Source organism: Schistocerca piceifrons, chromosome 1, assembly GCF_021461385.2.
Source record: "Schistocerca piceifrons isolate TAMUIC-IGC-003096 chromosome 1, iqSchPice1.1, whole genome shotgun sequence".
Lineage (NCBI taxonomy): Eukaryota > Metazoa > Arthropoda > Insecta > Orthoptera > Acrididae > Schistocerca > Schistocerca piceifrons.
This window is the reverse complement of record NC_060138.1, coordinates 101599790-101620014: the sequence shown is the minus strand read 5'-3', so window position 1 is coordinate 101620014 and position 20225 is coordinate 101599790. Positions and strand designations below refer to the sequence as shown.

General features: G+C 41.2%; 1 protein-coding gene across 3 annotated transcripts in view; it reads right to left on the bottom strand.

Annotated features, from left to right (window-relative positions):
• Positions 1-20225, bottom strand: part of LOC124794386 (protein maph-9-like) — a 155177-nt gene that overhangs the window by 101478 nt on the left and 33474 nt on the right. For all 3 annotated transcript variants that reach the window (XR_007016584.1, XM_047258093.1, XM_047258091.1), the window contains exon 3: positions 15984-16078. Coding sequence is in view for 2 of the 3 variants with exons in the window: in XM_047258093.1 (XP_047114049.1) it covers positions 15984-16078 (95 nt within the window). In the remaining variant the exon portion in view is untranslated. The remainder of the gene's footprint in view (positions 1-15983; positions 16079-20225) is intronic.

The window sequence follows — 20225 nt, the reverse complement described above, 5'->3', positions numbered from 1 at the left end:
TGCAATGACTGCTTCATATCACTAACTGTTAAACTAGTATCATCAGCAATTAAAATGATTCTAGCTTTTCTCTCTGACACCTGAATATCATTAATGTAAATGAGGAACAGCAAGGGGCCTAATACACTTCCTTGGGGTACTCCTACTGTGACTTCCCTTGGATCTGATCTTAGTTTAATTTTTTGATTAATATTTGGTGCTGTAATTTCAACCACCTGCATCCTCTTTTCCAGATAACACTCAAACCACTTTTTTACCGGTCCTCTGATACCTATAGCTTCAAGCTTTTTCAAAAGTATGAAGTGGTCAACAGTGTCAAAGGCTTTTGACAAATCTAGATTTATCCCAACTACACTTTTTCCCTCTTCCAATTTAGTGATTATTTCTTTTGTGTATTCTAGTACAGCTGTTCTCCCAGCTTGAAATCCATGCTGATTACTGTGACTCTATATTTCATTAGTATCTCTAAAACTTTAAGAGAAAGTTGGGAGGAGTGAGACAGGTCTGTAGTTCTCTATTTTAAGTTTATCACCCTTTTTCAACAGGGGAATGACTTTAGAAATTTTCAGTTTTTGTGGAAACACACCCTCAGCCATTGACAAGTTTGCTATGTGTGCCAATGGTTTCGCTATCTGATTAGCTGTTTTCTTTACTAATATTATTGGCACCTCATCTACTCCAGCTGACATCTTGGACTTGAGACTTTTAATCACTTTTAAAACTTCCTTTTTGTTTGTTGGAACTGCCATCATACTGCTGGCTGCCTTGGGTGCTTCCATCTTAATCTGCTCCCCAAAATTCCTGCCTAATGTCTGGGGTACATTTAAAAAGTAATTATTTATATAATTAGACATGGCATATTTATCTACCATTTTATTCTCCTCATCTTTTAGAATAATTTCCTTGTCTTTTATAAGTACCCCAGTTTCTTTTCTCACAATTTCCCATGCTATTTTAGTTTTATTTCTGGACTGTTTTATTTCCATATTATTACTTAATAACTTTGCATTTGCAATTACTCTGCGGTATATTTTCCTATACCTCTTTACATATTCTATAAAATCAGTATCTGTACACTCCCTCAACTCTGAATTCAGTTTTTTCATGTTTTCACATGATTTCTTAATGCCAAGAGTCATCCAAGAACTTGACTTTATGTGTCCAGCAGACTTATTCTGGTCAGTTTCTTTGGAAAACACATCTCAAAGTTCATCACATGCTTCATCTGTACTTGACTGTTTCATAACATCTAACCAATTTTCATTTTCTAAGATACTTATGAACTGATGACAGCTGTCCACAGAGAAGTTTCTTTTGTAAATATTATTTACACCTTTATCTTCCTTTGACCTTAAAGGGATTTCAATTGTGAGAGCATTGTGGTCAGACAATCCTAAATCTATGTTTGTTACCTCTATGTCAGTTGCTGACATATTTGAGAAAATGTTATCTATGAGGCTGTTGGAGGTGTTTGTTATTCTAGTTGAATTGTTTATGTGTGGTGACATGTTGAAACTCTTTAATATGTCCAAAAATTGCCTTTTTTGTTGACTTTCAACTAGAAGATTAATATTGAAATCACCACAAAGAATAATCACAGTTTCTTTTTTGTAAATAGTATTTAGCAACAATTCTAATTTATCAAAAAAGACTTCTATGTTTCCACATGGTGACCTATACACTGTTATGACTATGACTTTTTTCATCAGTCCATATAGGTGGACAGCACCTGCTTCAAAAAACTTTTCAATACTTAAGTTCTCTGCTTCACATTTCTTTTTAAATTCTAACTCTTGTCTAAGGTAAATACAGACTCCACCACCTTTTGCAATTTTCCTACTATAATGATTTGCCAGTTTAAATGGATTAATACGAATACTACTTATTTCTTGGTCCTTACACCAGTGTTCAGTAATACACAAGACATCAGGTTGGGTGTTACTGCTATTGCAAGTTCACAATATTTGTTCTTGAGGCACTGCACATTTAGAGTCATAATCTTTAGAACAGGGGAGTGAGCACCGATGGTATGTCTCCTTTTGTTTAACACTGTTATCTTGGAGTTTTCATTATGGTTGGATACCAAAAATCCTGTTGTACTACAGGTTTCTTGTTTCTTTTGCTTTTCCTACTTGAAGTGGATGATGCTAATTGATTGTTTATACTAGCTGTGGCACTGATGACATTTTAATATTTACTATAGCAGATGTTGATATTTTTAGTGCTTCAGCAAATGTTGCTCTTGTTAAGGTTTTCATTTCTTCTGCTTCTGCCCTCATTTGGAGTGGGATTTTAGGGAACTTTTCTACTGTTATACGGCTTATTTCTTCTAGTATCTTTTCACTCATCACCTTTTTTCCATAATAGTTCCTGTGCTGTCCATGCCTCATGAAATGATTTCTCACTGAGCTGTTTGCATCCACAAAAGTTGCACACTTAAAAGCACAGCAGATCTTCCTGAATTTATTATTTGTTGAGTTTATTTCTTTGTTTACACATGATTCTTCGATTAGATCATGTCTATGTGGCACACTCATGTCTATGTGGAACACAAAAGTCTTGATAGTCTTGCACAGGGTTTATTTAGAGATAGTTGGCATCTTGGTGTTTTCTTCCACTTTTGTACACTACGGTAATGTCATACTCTTGAAGACATAGTGCCCACCTGGTGAGTCGCCTTGTTGGATCCTTAAGACCTGTCAGACAACAAAGTGAATGATGGTCTGTAATAATTGTGAATGGACTTCCATAAAGATACTGTCAAAATTTGGACATGGCCCAGATCACAGCACGACATTCTCTTTCTGTAGTTGAGCAGTTTCTCTCAGCTTTTGTAAGTGTCCTTGAAGCGTAGGATATAACCTTCTCTTTTCCATCTGAAATTTGCACCAGAACAGAATTGATCCCATACCCACTGTCATCTGAGTGTAGTTCTGTAGGGGCTCTCTCATCATACAGACCAAGTACAGGGTCAGACATCAGAGCTTTTTGCAGCAGATCAAAAGATTCTTGTTGAGCACCATCCCAGATAAATTTAGCATCGGCTTTTAACAACTCTTAGAGTGGCCTGTCTTTGATACAAAAGCCTTTGATAAAATGACGGTAATAAGAACATAATCAGAGGAAGCTTCTCACATCTCTAATACTTTTAGGAATAGGAAATTCTGTTTTAGATCTCACCTTTTCTGGGTATGGTTGCACACTTTTGTTTGACACAAGGTGTCTTTCTTTTCCTCCAAAGGGACACTTTCTTGGATTAAGTTTCAGTCCAACTTGTTGGAGACACTTAAGAATGGCCCTGAGTCTTTTTATATGTTCATCAAATGTCTCTGAGAACACTATAATGTCATCTAAATAAGAAAGACACATCGTCCACTTCAGGTGACGTAGAAGATTATCCATCATCCGTTCAAAATTTGCTGGTGCATTACACAAACCAAATGGCATTACCTTAAACACATACATGCCCTCAGGGGTGATGAATGCACTTTTCTCATGATCAGCCTCATCTACTTCAATTTGCCACAATCCCAAGTACATGTCCGTGGTTGAGAAAAACTTAGCCCCCTTCAGACAATCTAGTGTATTGTCAGTTCATGGAAAAGGGTAAACGTCCTTTTTAGTTACCTTATCAAGCTTCCTCGAATTAACACAAAAGTGACAACTGCCATCCTTCTTCCTGATGAGGTCCACTGGTGTTGACCATGGGCTCTGCGAAGGCTGAATGATGCCGTTCTTCATCATTTTCTCTATCTCGTCGCAAATTATTTGACGTTCTGTTGCTGACAGAAGGTATGCTCTCTGGCTTATTGGTTGGCGGTCTCCAGTGCTAATCCGGTGCTTCACCATCGATTTGTCTAATTTGCTGTTCACCTGTGGATTGAAGCATTCAGAGAACTCTTGAAGAATGGCTAGTAGTGTCTCCTGTTGTTCCTTAGTGAGATCTGGTGACAGTCAAGGTAGGAGATCTTGTCTCGTAGTGGTAGCACTAATTTCGCCCACAGACTCAGCATGGGAGGTTTCTATGATGCTCATCTGTTCTTCAATTAATGGCTCAGCATTTGCTATGCACATATGCCTTGGAATGAACTGCAGTTCTCGGCAACAGTTAACTATCCACAATTCACCGAATCCATTCTTAAAGGAGATGACAGAGGCTGGGATGACCAAGTTATTCTTCAGTGGTATGCTTCTCTTACATCCCACTACAAGATCCATGGGTTGATGCATGGTGCGACACGTGACAGTTACCTTTCTACTGCTGACTGCAGGAATGATCACTTCATTCAGCACACAGTCTCCACAAACTCAGATGCGCATCTTCCTGTCCACAGTATCTCATCTCGTCTAGCATTATCTTTGAGCGACCACAATCTATAATTGCCTGAGAAGCTTTCAAAAAGTCCCATCCAAGAATGATGTCATGACTACACTCTTGTAAGATGATGAATTCTAAGGGCTGTGTATGGCCACTTACACCCACATGAGTGGTACATTTTCCTGTAGGTTTTACATATTTTCCATCAGCCATCTTCAGCAAAGATGTTTTGCTGTCGATGAATATGGTTTTCTGCAACTGGTGATGGTGCTTCTCTGAAATGACTGAATATGATGCTCCAGAGTCCACAAAGGCTTGGGCTGGTTGGCCATTCATGAGGATATCGACGTAGTTTCCTATCATTTTTGTAGTGATCGATGGCGGAGGAGTTTTCTCTTCGGCGGCCTCACTTCCAAGGAAGGTCGCACCCTTTAGTTTTCCAGGTTGTGGGAGCTAGGTGATCGGCTGGAGCTTCTAAACAGCGATGGAGACCTTGATTGGTGTGTTGGGGAGCGCCCTTTCCAGTGGCTAGCTTGCGGCGATGGTGACATACGCCGTCCTGCACCCACATCTTTTTGTTCATCTTTGTCATCCTGGAGTTGGTGTCAACTATGATCAGTCTGCTGTCTTCTGGTGCAGGCATCATCAAATATCTGACACCTTTCTCTACAATAGCATACCACATGTCCCAGTCGTCTGCATTGGAAACACACTGGTTGGTTATCCTCCAGATGTCAGTTTTCCTTTGTGCCCAAACAGGTCCCTCATGCGGCATTGTAGGAACATAACTTCACCTGGGTTTCAACTTTTTCTCCATTTTAAAGGGAAGTGAAGGACGAGAGATTGGGTTCAATGTCTGTTCCACTTCCTCCCTTACAACCCGTGAAGTGTCTCGGTTTTTTGCTCGCCGTGCAATCCAAGTGCCTTCTGAACTTCCTTTCTCACTATCTGACAAAGAACACTTGTGAAATCAGTTGCTTGCTTCATCACAGACATCAATACGATGTTTGGAAGCTGTTCAAACTTTTTGCGTGTAATGTTTTTTGATGCATTGTCTCAATATACTGGCACCATTTTATGAAGTCGTCTGCTGTCGAAACTTTCTTCAGGAGTAGGGCTTGATACATGTCCCCAGCAACACCCTTCATGAGATGTGCAATGTTGTCTTCCTTCTTCATTCTAGTATCCACTATTTTACACAGCTCCAAGATGTCTTGAATGTAGAATGCTGTAGTTTCTCCTGGACGCTGTGCCCTGTACTTTAATTTATCTTCAGCCTTGCACTTCTGTCGTTGTGTGTTGCCGAAATACTTGTGCCAGTTCCACCTGGAATACTTCCCAGCTTACCCTTGTTGTTCTCATACCATTGCTTGGCAGTGCTCTCCAAGTAGAAAAATAAGTTAGCCAAACACACGGTGTAATCCCATTTGTTAAATTTGGCTATACGCTCATATACCTTCAGCCACTTGTTTGGATCTTGGCCATCATCACCAGAGAACCTGGAAGGATGTCTCATGTGGTGTCACACCATTGCTGTCATCGTAACATCTTCTTCTTCTTCTGTCTCCGGTAGATTGTGATCTGTTGAATATGGCTCGAACTCGGGTTTCTCGCCATGTAAACGGCGGCTCTGTCGTGGCCTGATGGGAGCCACTTTGTTGTCAATAATGTGCGCTATCACGAGTTCCAATACCCAGTGTCTCCACCAGAATAATGTCATGTACAAGAAGGAGTATTTAGATGACTGACGAACAGTAACATCACTTAACAAAGGTTTATTCAGCACTTGCAGATAGAAGAGCACGGAGTGAACTGCCTCCAGCCAGAGCACATACAGTATATATACAGCTACAGAACATTCCAGTACAATGATTCTTGACATTTGTGGATACTTCTAGAATGTACTCTAGCCGAATATAGAAATTAAAATTGTACAGTCCAGGTGAGTTTTGAACTCATGACCCTCCATGCAACAGTTTAGTATCATAACCACTACCCCACAGTCCTACTCAGCTTCTTCTGCGACAATATAAACCTGCAGTTCAAAAGAGGTTTTTGTCATTTAGGAATATATTCCCAATGTATTAGTTTTGTGATGGTAATTTTTGATAAATTTCTTCTATTTGGTAAGTAGTATTGCAACTCTGGTTGCATCAGTTTATTCCAGATGAGATTTACTTTTGTTTATTTATTTTCATGTTCCATAGATGCTTGATGTGAGTTTATTGCTAGGATGTAGAATTATTGAAGTAATAACCATGTCTAAATGGTCATGCGGCTTACAAAGCAAATCATAAATAAACAGACACATGAGGTTCAAATGTTTAAACAACAAACAGATTGCAGTAGTAATAATGATTATGCAAACAAATTACAAGTATTACATGCTATTACACATAAAAAGCATTCTGCCACCAGTTGATATGCCAGTGCTATATAGTCAGTTTTTATAGGAATTAAAATTAAACACATTGTACTAATTGTTACACACTGTCAAAAATTCCTGTGTAAAGAATAGAAAGAACTATTCAAAAGATAAAGTTTCAGCCATTTTTTGAATTCAGTCATATCCCCAGTGACTGATTTAATATGAAATGGAAGTTTGAGACAAACTGGAATGCACCTTCATATGTGCTGGGTAGTTTTTAGCAGCAAAAGAATGTGTGATATTAATTATCAAATGAAATAGTTTGCTACTACACAACAACCAGTGGCTCAGGACACAACCGTTCAATAAATTTTTAGTGGCTCATTTACAAACACAGGGATCTGCTTGTATGCCACAAAATTGTGGTCATTAGAAATTGTTCAAGAGTCAGGTGGCATAAGGCACAGTTAATGAAAATAGAACACAAATAAATGTATAACATTAAATAAATCAAATGGGAATGGTCCATTATGACAAGGGTGTACTCTGACAACAAATTTATTGTTGTGACTCGCTGATCTTTCAATGTGCCGCCGCACAGTTATGCGCATCCTCTACATGCGGTGCTGTCTGCCAGCCATGCAGCAGCAGTGCCACCTAAGCGGCCAGCCAGCCAGCGGCTGCTAGACTTGGACTCAGTTATGATTTGACTGTTAAAGTGGACACATCTCTTACTCTGTTTACTTGATCTGTGACTTTCATGTATTGCGTCTTCCTTGAAATATATTCATTCAACTTGAAGTTATTACAGTTGGCGACGAGGTAGTGATTTTTCTTTTCCATCGTTGACCCACATGTTTCCATGGCTACTTTAGAGCAACTATTGCAAGGTCTCATAGAACAGCAAACGCTTCTCACAAATGCGATTTGTGATTTCTTCGTGGCATCAAATGCGGGGCGTCTCTCGTCATTGTCTCTACCTACTTTTCCTCCTTATGACAAGACAGTGGAAGACTGGTCTGATTACGAAAAACATCTTTGACAGCACTTCTTGGCATTTCATGTCGCGGATGAACAAACATGTAAGTCTCTGTTCCTTTCATGGATTTCACCTCAAATGTATCGGTTGTTGTCACCATTGGCTCCTTTGAAAGATCCTGTGCCTTTGTCCTTTGCTGAAATGTGCTCACTTCTGTCAGTCTATTTTCAAAAGCAAACACAGGGACTCCAAAGATACGACTTGGCAAACAAATGGTAATGAGATGGGGGCTACTCTGGGAAGAAGGTAGAGCTGGCAGAGGCTGCAAGTAAGATGGGGCTGGACGTTTTAGCTGTTAGTGAGAAAGAAGAGGAAGTGGGAGAATACAAGGTCTACCTGTCAGGAATCAAAGCAGGAATAGCACAATGGGGTGTAGGGCTTTACATCAGGAAAGAAATGGAACCCAGCGTAGTTACAATAAGGTATGTAAACAAACGACTGATGTGGATAGATTTGACAGTGTCTAGCAAGAAAATTAGGATTGTGTCAGTATATTCGCATTGTGAAGGGACAGATCAAGATAAGATGGATAGTTTTTATGAGGCACTCAGTGATGTAGTTGTTACAGTACAGGACAAGGACAGTGTTCTGCTCATGGGTGATTTTAACGCCAGGATTGGAAATCGAACAGAAGGGTATGAAAAGGTTATGGGTAAATTTGGAGAGGATATGGAGGCCAACAGGAACGGGAAACAACTCTTGGATTTCTGTGCCAGTATGGGCTTAGTAATCACAAACTCCTTTTTTAAGCATAAGAACATTCACCGGTATACTTGGGAAGGCAGGGGAACCAGATCTGTCATTGACTATATAATAACAGATCAGGAATTCAGAAAGGCTGTGAGGGACACACGTGTATTCAGGGGATTCTTTGATGACACTGATCATTATTTAATCTGCAGTGAAATTGGGATTGTGAGGCCGAAAGTGCAGGAGGTCAGGTCCATATGTAGGAGGATAAGAGTGGAGAAGCTTCAGGATAAGGAAATCAGGCACAAGTACATAACAGCGATCTCAGAAAGGTACCAGTTAGTTGAATGTAGTCAATTACAGTCATTGGAAAAGGAATGGACAAGGTACAGGGACACAGTACTAGAAGTGGCTAAAGAATGTCTTGGAACAGTAGTGTGTAAAAGTAGGATGAAGCAAACAGCTTGGTGGAATGATACAGTCAAGGCAGCCTGTAAAAGGAAAAAGAAGGCGTATCAAAAATGGCTACAAACCAGAACCCAGGTAGACAGAGAAAGTTATGTTGAAGAAAGAAACAAAGCCAAACAGATAATTGCAGCATCCAAGAAGAAATCGTGGGAAGACTTTGGAAACAGGTTGGAGACTATGGGTCAAGCTGCTGGAAAACCATTCTGGAGCGTAATTAGCAGTCTTCGAAAGGGAGGTAAGAAGGAAATGACAAGTACTTTGGACAGGTCAGGAAAACTGCTGGTGAATCCTGTGGATGCCTTGGGCAGATGGAGGGAATATTTTGAAGAGTTGCTCAATGTAGGCGAAAATGCGATCAGTAATGTTTCAGATTTCGAGGTAGAATGGGATAGGAATGACGATGGAAATAGGATCACATTTGAGGAAGTGGAAAAAATGGTCAATAGATTGCAGTGCAATAAAGCGGCTGGGGTGGATGAAATTAAGTCGGAACTCATCAAATACAGTGGAATTTCAGGTCTTAAATGGCTACACAGGATAATTGAAATGGCCTGGGAGTCGGGACAGGTTCCATCAGACTGGACAAAAGCAGTAATCACACCAATCTTTAAACATGGAAACAGAAAAGATTGTAACAACTATAGAGGTATATCTTTAATCAGCGTTGTGGATAAAATCTTCTCAGGTATTGTTGAAAGGAAAGTGCGAGTATTAGTTGAGGACCAATTGGATGAAAATCAGTGTGGGTTTAGGCCTCTTAGAGGTTGTCAGGACCAGATCTTTAGCTTATGGCAAATAATGGAGAAGTGTTGTGAGTGGAACAGGGAATTGTATCTATGCTTTATAGATCTAGAAAAGGCATAAAAAATGGCTCTGAGCACTATGGGACTCAACTGCTGAGGTCATGAGTCCCCTAGAACTTAGAACTAGTTAAACCTAACTAACCTAAGGACATCACAAACATCCATGCCCGAGGCAGGATTCGAACCTGCGACCGTAGCGGTCTTGCGGTTCCAGACTGCAGCGGAAAAGGCATATGACCGGGTTCCTAGGAGGAAGTTATTGTCTGTTCTACAAGATTATGGAATAGGAGGCAAACTTTTGCAAGCAATTAAAGGTATTTACATGGATAGTCAGACAGCAGTTAGAGTTGACGGTAAATTGAGTTCATGGTTCAGAGTAGTTTCAGGGGTAAGACAAGGCTGCAACCTGTCTCCACTGTTGTTCATATTATTTATGGATCATATGTTGAAAACAATAGACTGGCTGGGTGAGATTAAGATATGTGAACACAAAATAAGCAGTCTTGCATATGCGGATGACTTAGTTGTGATGGCAGATTCGATTGAAAGTTTGCAAAGTAATATTTCAGAGCTAGATCAGAAATGTAAGGACTATGGTATGAAGATTAGCATCTCCAAAACGAAAGTAATGTCAGTGGGAAAGAAATATAAACGGATTGAGTGCCAAATAGGAGGAACAAAGTTAGAACAGGTGGACGGTTTCAAGTACTTAGGATGCATATTCTCACAGGATGGCAACATAGTGAAAGAACTGGAAGCGAGGTGTAGCAAAGCTAATGCAGTGAGCGCTCAGCTACGATCTACTCTCTTCTACAAGAAGGAAGTCAGTACGAAGACTAAGTTATCTGTGCACCGTTCAATCTTTCGACCAACTTTGTTGTACAGGAGCGAAAGCTGGGTGGAATCAGGTTACCTTATCAACAAGGTTGAGGTTACGGATATGAAAGTAGCTAGGATGATTGCAGGTACTAGTAGATGGGAACAATGGCAGGAGGGTGTCCACAATGAGGAAATCAAAGACAAACTGGGAATGAACTCTATAGATGTAGCAGTCAGGGCGAACAGGCTTAGATGGTGGGGTCATGTTACACGCATGGGAGAAGCAAGGTTACCCAAGAGACTCATGGATTCAGCAGTAGAGGGTAGGAGGAGTCGGGGCAGACCGAGGAGAAGGTACCTGGATTCGGTTAAGAATGATTTTGAAGTAATAGGTTTAACATCAGAAGAGGCACCAATGTTAGCACTGAATAGGGGATCATGGAGGAACTGTATAAGGGGGGCTATGCTCCAGACTGAACGCTGAAAGGCATAATCAGTCTTAAATGATGATGATGATGATGATTATGATAACACATGTGGTAGCCTCTCGTGTTGCCTTTTATCATTGTCAAAAACAACCGAATCAATCCTATCGCGCTTGGGCTGCTGAACTTCACGGCCTCAATAGAAAATGTCAATTTGTTACTGAAGTTCACAAAGAATCCTACGCCGATTCCATGATACGGGATGCTATTATCTGATTGGCGCCCGACAAAGAGGTTAGGCAACTTGCCCTTCAGTTGGCAAATCCAACTCTAGATGAAGTCCTATCCATTGCTCAGTCTTTTGAAATTTCTCGTGCCGCTGGAGCGCAAATAGAGGCATGGGACAACGTCAGGGAAATACAACCTCTGTGCGATGTTGATGAAGTGTGTGGCGTGTCCCCGCCGGCCGACGTGGCCGCAGTACACTTCCAAGCGCAGCCTTGGCCTAACCGTAAACAAACCTCTAAGGAACTGCAGCAAAACCCATGGCAACTTCCTTCATGTCCACGGCGTTTTACGAAACATTCACGAGAAGATTGTCCACAACATTGGGCCGTGTGTCACAAATGCAAAAAAAATGGGTCATGTGTCCTCCGTTTGCAAATCCAACCACATACATGATGTTCACGAACATGACGCTGATTCTGATTCTGTGTTGTCTGTCAATTGTACTTCTTCCCTTTCAGGGAAGTTATTCCTCACTGTCTAAATACTTGGTTGAGATGTTCGCATGCAGGTGGAGCAGCTGCCACTATCATCAATTCTCAGACGTATCTTCAGTTGGGTTCTCCAATCCTGTCACCTGTCACTAGGCAAATACAGACTTACAATAAACAGAAGATTTCTCTCTTGGGACAATTTGATGCTGAAGTATCTTACAAATCTGTCGTTCGCACTGTTCCCATATTTGTGGTCGACCATAGTAACATGGAGAATCTTTTTGGTTTCGATGCCTTTCGCGTTTTTGGGATGACTCTGTCAGTATCGTCTATGATGCTATTCCTTATGCTCAACTGGATTCCTTGTCGACGACATTTTAGTCCTTATTTTCTAGTCGGTTAGGCCATGCAAACAACTTTGAAGCTCATATCATGCTCAAACCCACTGCTTGGCCTAAGTTTTTTCGGGCTCACCCCATTCCTGTGGCCCTTCATGATCAGGTCAAACAGGAGCTGGATCATCTCACTGCTTCAGAGGTCTTGCTTCCTGTCACTTCCAGTGAGTGGTCTTCTCATGTCGTCGTTGCTAAGCCAAATGGTGATATTCGTCTCTGTGGCGATATCAAAGCCACTGTAAATGCTCAATGCCTTATCGACACTTACCCTATGCCTCGACCTGAAGAATTGTTCACTAAACTTGCTGGAGGCCAGTATTTTTCTAAACTTGACCTGTCAGAAGCTTATTATCAACTGCCTCTCGACACTGCTTCCAGGCAGTTTCTGGTCCTTAACACGCCTTTCAGCCTCTATCAATACCAACGACTGCCATTCGGGGTTGCCAGCACCCCTGCTCTCTTTCAGTGATTCTTGGAATAATTATTGCTTACTGTCCCTGGGTGTATAAATTACCAGGACGACATTGTTGGGTGTATAAATTGCCAGGACGACATTGTTGTCACTGGCTCCACCACTGACGAACATCTTCAAAATCTCCGCACACTTTTTCATGTCTTACAGACTGCCGGTCTTAAAAGTAATCTTCAGAAATCAAAATTTTTTCAGGCATCTATCACATACTTGGGGTTTCAACTCTCTCGGGATGATATTCGTCCACTTCAGCAAACTGTCGCTGTGATCGATGCCCTTCCTCGCCCTACATCTGTTAAGGAACTGCAGGCCTTATAGGGGAAAATAGCATACTATCACAAGTTTTTACCGTCTGCTGCTTTGGTGGCTCAGCCATTGCATCGCCTGTTGCATAAAAACGTGGCTTTTCACTGGTCCGCGTCATGCGATGCAGGTTTCCAGAAATTGAAGACTATGCTGAAACAGACCCCGTGCCTAGCTACTTATCGACCTGGCCAACATCTTGTTCTTGCCAAGGACGCCTTTCAATATGGTGTCGGTGGAGTCCTTGTGCACCGTTTTTCTGACGGTTCTGAACAACCCATTGCTTATGCCTCCAAAACGCTCACAGATGCCCAACAAAAGTATTCTCAAATTGAAAAAGAAGCTTTGGCCATTGTTTATGCTCTTCATAAGTTTGGTGTTTTCCTCTATGGATTCAAATTTCATCTTGTTATGGATCACAAACCACTTGTTTCCTTGTTTCATCCATCAATGTCACTTCCCAACACTGCTGCACACCGCCTCCAGCGTTGGGCTCTTTACTTGTCTCGTTTCAATTATGAGATTCATTTCCAGCTGACGGCTCAACATGCGAATGCTGATGCACTGTCTCACCTTCCTATGGGTCCTGATCTGGCATTCGATAGGGACGAACTTTTGTGTTTCCACATGGATGTTGCCGAGCAGCGGGTTGTGGACGGGTTCCCCATCACCTGGGACCGGCTGGTGGCTGCTACGGGTTCTGACTCTACCCTCTCCTGGGTTTTACGCTGTATTCAGAAGGGTTGGCCAGATTGTCCGTCCACTAAGACTTCTGATCGATTGCAGAACTACTATGCTTTGCGTTACCGCCTCATGGCTAGGTATTGGGTTACCCTCCTTTCCACCGAAAATGCTTCGCCGCGTGTTGTGGTACCAGCGTCTTTGCATGCTTTGGTCTTGTGCCTCCTTCACCAAGGGCACTCATCACCTTCACGCAAAGTGTGGGTTCACACCCAGTTTGTATCTTTATAGCTGCTGGACTGCATGTGCCTCTGCCTAATCTGCCACAGCTGCACCATTCATGCACCTCCAGGAGGTGTTCTGTAGGTGGTGGTGTGTGGGGAATGGCAGGCTGTGGTGGTAGGGGGAACTCCCAGCTTGTTGGAGGGTCCTGGGGTCGTGTCCTGTTGCTGTGCATCTATTCCATCTGCTACCTTTTCCACTTTCACATCAGAGCACTTTTGTTAGTGTTACATCCCACCTGAACCTCAGTTGGAAACTGCTATTTCCATTGACAAGGTCATCATGGATCCATAATTCCACTGCCTTTCTGATGATCGATTCCCAGAACCTGTTCATCTGGCACAACACCTCTGTCTGTTCAAAATCAAACATACCGGTATGACCTCCACGGAGGCTGTGCTCTGCCACTACAGATTTGTCTTCTGACAGATGAATTCTCCTGACATGTTCTGAGCAGCACTGTGAAATACACCACTGAATCTGGGCAAATGGAAACATCTGCAGTGGCACAGCCTCAATGAAGAACATATGTTGATTTTGAATGGATAGAAGTGTTGTGCCAGATGAACAGGTTCTGGTACTTGATCATCAAAAAGGCTGTAGAGATACAGCCCACGATGATTGTGGCAAGGGGGTAGCAATTTCCAACTGAGCTCCACATGGGTTATGGTGCCACCAAGAATCCATAAAGAGTGCTCTGGTTGGAAAGTGGTGAAGGCAACAGATTGAACAGACAGGCAGCACCAGGATGCAACACCAGGATCCTCCAATATGCCAGTTGTCTCCCCACCACCATCCCCCATCCCTTGCATGCCCCACCACCATCCACAACACCGCTTCCAGAGGTGTGCAACTGGCCCGACTGTTGCAGACGAGGCAGAGGAGCCTGGATATGAACCCGACACTTTGCCTGAAGGTGACAAGTAGGAAACTTATTGAAAGATTGCCACAGAATGACGCCTTGACTTGGCTGATAACCTGGGAAGACATCATTAAAATTCACTGAGAAAACTTGCATTTTCATGCATGAAACATATTTCAAGATGATAAAGTAATTGAGTCAATTATGTAGTAGCTCTGCAAGGTATCCATGAGAGTTTCTGCAGATTTTGGAAAGTAAGAGAAAGGTAGGCCTGCCTGCTCATAGAATTGAAGCTGTGAGGATAGGTCTTGAGTCATGCCTGTATTACTTAGTCAGTATGAGCATTTTCCACGAAAGACAAGATTCCAGATTTTAATCTCAGTCTAACATACAGTTTTAGTTTGCCAGGAAGTTTCAAAATAGTGTTTGCTCTGCTGCTGAGAAAAAAAGTCATTCTTAAATTCTCTTTCTCTTTTCTTTATTTATGGATTCTCAGAAAGACAAAGTATAGTGCATGGCAGAGGGTACTTTGTACCAGTGTCAGTTATTCTCTGCCTTATTTATTTTCTATAAGGAGGGAGAAAAAATTACATCGTGATTCCATATATTTTCTGATTTCTCTTTTTATTTCCACAGTTACTATGCATGAAATGTCAATAGAGACAGCAGAAGTGTAGCACAGTATATCTCAAATACTCATTCTCTCGAGTTACTCAGCAGAGTTTTGTGAGAACAAAATTACCCTTCTGCCAAAAAGTCCAATTTTAGTTTCTGGAGATTCTATGTGACAGTTTCATAGAGAGTTAAACTGATCTATTACAGTCCAAGCAGTGTGCATATGAAATTATTCAGTGTTACATTAGATAAACTTGATGCAGACCTAAGACAATGGTCAGTGCTCTAGAATCAGTCACTTTAGATTGTTGTGTGCAGTTTCCTTTTTCATGTGCATTGTACTTTTTCAGAATCACTCTAAGTAATGTAGGTCTCCCATTAGCTTTCCTAATACTGTTTTCTTGTGTCTGTCCCATACCATACCAATTCACAGCATTGTTCTCAGCTATTTAAATGAAGTGGCATGCTCCTCTATACTGACATCATTTTGATTAAACAGTTCTATACTCAAGTTTTGATCTGTCTTTATCACATAACTTTCTGCCATGTACAACTTTGCCAATGGTAATGTCTGAGTTAGTGAATAAGGATACTGTAAATATCATAACTTCTGCCCCAAGCCAATACACTGCTGTCAAAACTTCAACAAACACTTCATATGAAGCTGAAAGAGGGTCTACACATGACTTACAGGGTCACCTGCAGCTGCTCTACAATTTCTTACCTCTGAGCATGGTGTACATGTCATCTTGCCTAAGATTGGCCAACGACAACGAGCGTTCATGCAATCTTGTACACAATCGTGGTGTTGGTGTCCGCCTGTAAAAATACAATTGATACAACATCTAAACTGAAAATCCCTTGTCCATAAGCAGCATTGTGCATCAACAATATTCACACTTGGCAAAAGAGTAATGAGAAATCATTGTAGGTCACATGACTGTTACAGTCAGTACGAGTAATGAGAAAACTTGTAATATATCACACATTCCAAAGGTGCAGAACTGTCATAAGTGTTCATAATATCAGACACCATCAGTAACATTAATAGTAGAGGACAAAGATAAAAATAGTAATATTCTGATATGTCCAGAATGCTGGAAATACATAGGTCAATGTCATCAACACAGTGTAGGAAATAACATGGTGAAGTAACTGAATGCAATATCAGTGGGTTACAACAAATTCCAATGAAATCACAGGGAAATTAAATTAACTGATTACAGATGGCTCAATGAATGAACATGAAACTTACACAGGTCAGTCATAGGGTCTTTGGGAAATACAGTAACCATCTTGTAAAAAATTTTATCGTATATTGCAGACTCATATCCCACAAATAATATCCTTACTAGTTTTGACTTATAATGAAGTCAGCACCAGGTGATTCAAGTATGTTACACATCTGTCCCATAACTGACAACCCCATAACTCATTAATGCTAAGAATTTTTTAAAATATGCAATTTCCAATACGATTTCGCCCCCGATGCAAAACCTGTCCCATGCACCCTCCCACCACCACCTACTCCAGTCCTGTAACCCGGAAGGTGTACACGATCAGAGGCAGAGCCACGTGTGAAAGCACCCACATGATTTACCAACTGACCTGCCTACACTGTGATGCATTCTATGTGGGAATGACCAGCAACAAACTGTCCATTCGCATGAATGGACACAGGCAGACAGTGTTTGTTGGTAATGAGGATCACCCTGTGGCTAAACATGCCTTGGTGCACAGCCAGCACATCTTGGCACAGTGTTACACCGTCCGGGTTATCTGGATACTTCCCACCAACACCAACCTATCCGAACTCCGGAAATGGGAACTTGCCCTTCAGTATATCCTCTCTTCTCGTCATCCACCAGGCCTCAATCTCCGCTAATTTCAAGTTGCCGCCACTCATACCTCACCTGTCTTTCAACAACTTCTTTGCCTCTACATTTCTGCCTCGACTGACATCTCTGCCCAAACTCTTTGTCTTTAAATATGTCTGCTTGTGTCTGTATGTGTGGATGGATATGTGCGTGTGTGCGAGTGTATACCTGTCCTTTTTTCCCCCTAAGGTAAGTCTTTCCGCTCCCGAGATTGGAATGACTCCTTACCCTCTCCCTTAATACCCACTTCCTTTCGTCTTCCCCTCTCCTTCCCTCTTCCCGATGAGGCAACAGTTTGTTGCGAAAGCTTGAATTTTGTGTGTATGTTTGTGTTTGTTTGTGTGTCTATCGACCTGCCAGCACTTTTGTTCGGTAATTAAACCATAACATTTTTATAGAGTATTTAGGATTTGTAAACATTTCACAATTAATGTTTCAGAGGCCAACCTAAGTGTAATTAGCACTGAATTATTGTTCTTTAGGGAACTGGATCCCATGCCCTATATTAAATGAAATTTTTTTTGGCCATGGTTAATATCAGAAGATAATCACATACATTAATGGGCATAGTTGTCAAGAATGGATATATTACACCTGTCAAGGCATTACATTACTTGGTGTGACTGTAATCCATTTTCTGCTGAAAGAGACATAAAAGTTGGCAGTTTCATTCTTACAGGAGTGTAAACACATTAAATTGTCAGGTACAGCATAAAATTCATTAACAGACTATAGTAATTGTCTCATATGAACAAGGTGACAGTCATAAGAACCCCGTACATAGCAGCTTTACATAGGTCTAAAACATACTTGGCAGAATCAGGCAGTGCTTGGGGATTTCTAGCTGGTTAAATTAGTGTAACTCACTCAGTCTGTTTGTTCAGTTTTTCAATTTCTTCAGTTTTCCATCAATGGAAGAAGGAGCAATGCTTTAATGTTGTCATCCTCTACTTTGGGTACTTGTATAGACCTTTCTTCCCAAAAGAACATTCAATCCAGTTTTTCAAATATCCACTTGCCTTAACTAATGGCCTAATTTAGCAGTAGTAAACTGGTGTTTGACACTGACCGTGTTCTGTGATGATGATGATTTTGTAACGTGGTGCTAAATATAGTAGACAGCAGGGTTCTTACAAAATTAACTAGAAATGAACAACATAGGAAAAGACAGATTGCTACTTACCATAAAGATAACACATTAAGTTGCTGACAGGCACAATTAAAAGGCACTTACAAAAGAGAAACACACCATGCATTCAAACAAACAAGCACACCTCGCACACATGACTGCCAACTCAGACCAGGATGCAACTTTCACGTGGAATAGAAGCAGCAATCTGGAGGGGTTGGGAAATGGGAAGGGATAGTAGTGAACAGGTGACAGGTGGGGAGAGAGAGGAGCACTGTCTGGCAGAGCCATCTGGATCCTCCCCTTTATCAGCAGCTTTTCTGAACTGTGCAGATGGGAGTTAGTCTTACAACAGATCTCTGCTTCCATAATTATCCCGGCCTCAACCTACAGTAGCACACTGTCCCCAAACCCTCCACCCCAAAGTTTTCAACCCCTTTTTGTCCTATCACCTTCTCCCCAGTCTCATCTCCCACCCTCTTTTTTTGCCATCCTCTGCCAATGTACCCACCCATCTTTTTCTTCAGCTCCTTTTTTGCTCCGTTTTTCTCTCCTGACACAGTGCCAGTGGGCAGTGTAGTCCCTGCACCTGCAGAATCTGCCAGGCAGTGCTCCTCTCTCCTCCCACCCGTACACTGCCATCCCCCAACCCCCACCCCACCCACCTGCCCAACTGCCCACCCAGTTTGCTGCTTCCATTCCACGTGAAAGTTGCATTCTGGTCTGAGCTGCCACAGTTTGGTTCACAGACGTGTGAGTGAATGTGCTTGCTTGTTTGAATGAATGGTGAATGTTTCTCTTTCAGTTCTGATGAAGGCTTTGGCCAAAAGCCTATATGTAAGTGTCTGCAACTTAATGTGTCATCTTTACAGGAAACAGCAATCTATCTTTTTCTAAATTGTTGATATTCCAACCTGGAGTTTCCATTGTTTGATTTAACTAGAAATGAACATGGTTAAAATAATAAAAATGTGTACACTGAAAACATTAAAATTTATTTAGAATGCTGTTTGCTGTCTCACTGAGTCACATTCCTCTGTCACAGATGCAAACTTAAAACAGACATTCTAAAAATATCAAACATTCTTTGCTAAAAAATACACTGTTAAATAAGATTAGGATAATTAGTGAAAGGTAAAACAATAAGTTAAGACACAATAGATGATTGATCACTTATGAAATAATTGGACAAGCCAGGTAATTCAGAAACATGCTGAAATTTCCATTCTAACAGTTTAGGAAAGGGGTACGATGTTACACAAAACTAAAATGTGAAGCTATCTGATGCATGTATGGTTTAAGTTTCAATACTTCCTGTGAAATGTGTTTCGTCCAGCACAAAATATTGACAGTCCTGAGTCTCTATATGTTTCAGACCCTTATGTACACTAAGATCAGTTGGGATGACAGAGCTTTTGCCCCTCTTATTCTCACGAGTGTGTGTATTGCAACTAAAGATAACATAACTGAACTTAGCATATGTACCTTATGTTTAATTGAAATTTGATTTCTCCTGTTTCAATATGTAATTGTGCAATTATGTGCTTTTAAACAGGCGCAACATATTATCTCTGGGTAACTGTGGACAAAGCCTTGCATAGCTTGATAGCTGCATAAAGGCTATGAGAATAAGGAGCACTGCATATCAGCCTTTACTAAGGACATTATATTATTAACAGACGCTGCTATATGTTGTGGGACATCACTCTGTTCATAATGTCTAACAGGGTTAACAAGGAAATTGATAAGTGAGGAAGGGCCTTTTAAAGAAGGGGAGTCATTTGCCAAATCCTTACTCTGTAAGAAGACATTTTGCTTCCATGTGGTGTCATAAGCCTTCTCTGGAATATTAATTGAAACGAAAATTTACTGTAACTAGGTGGATTTATGTTATTTAACATAGCAAGTACATGTTGTCTGTATAACTTCTGAGTAATCTGTGGCACTGTCTGATAGCAGA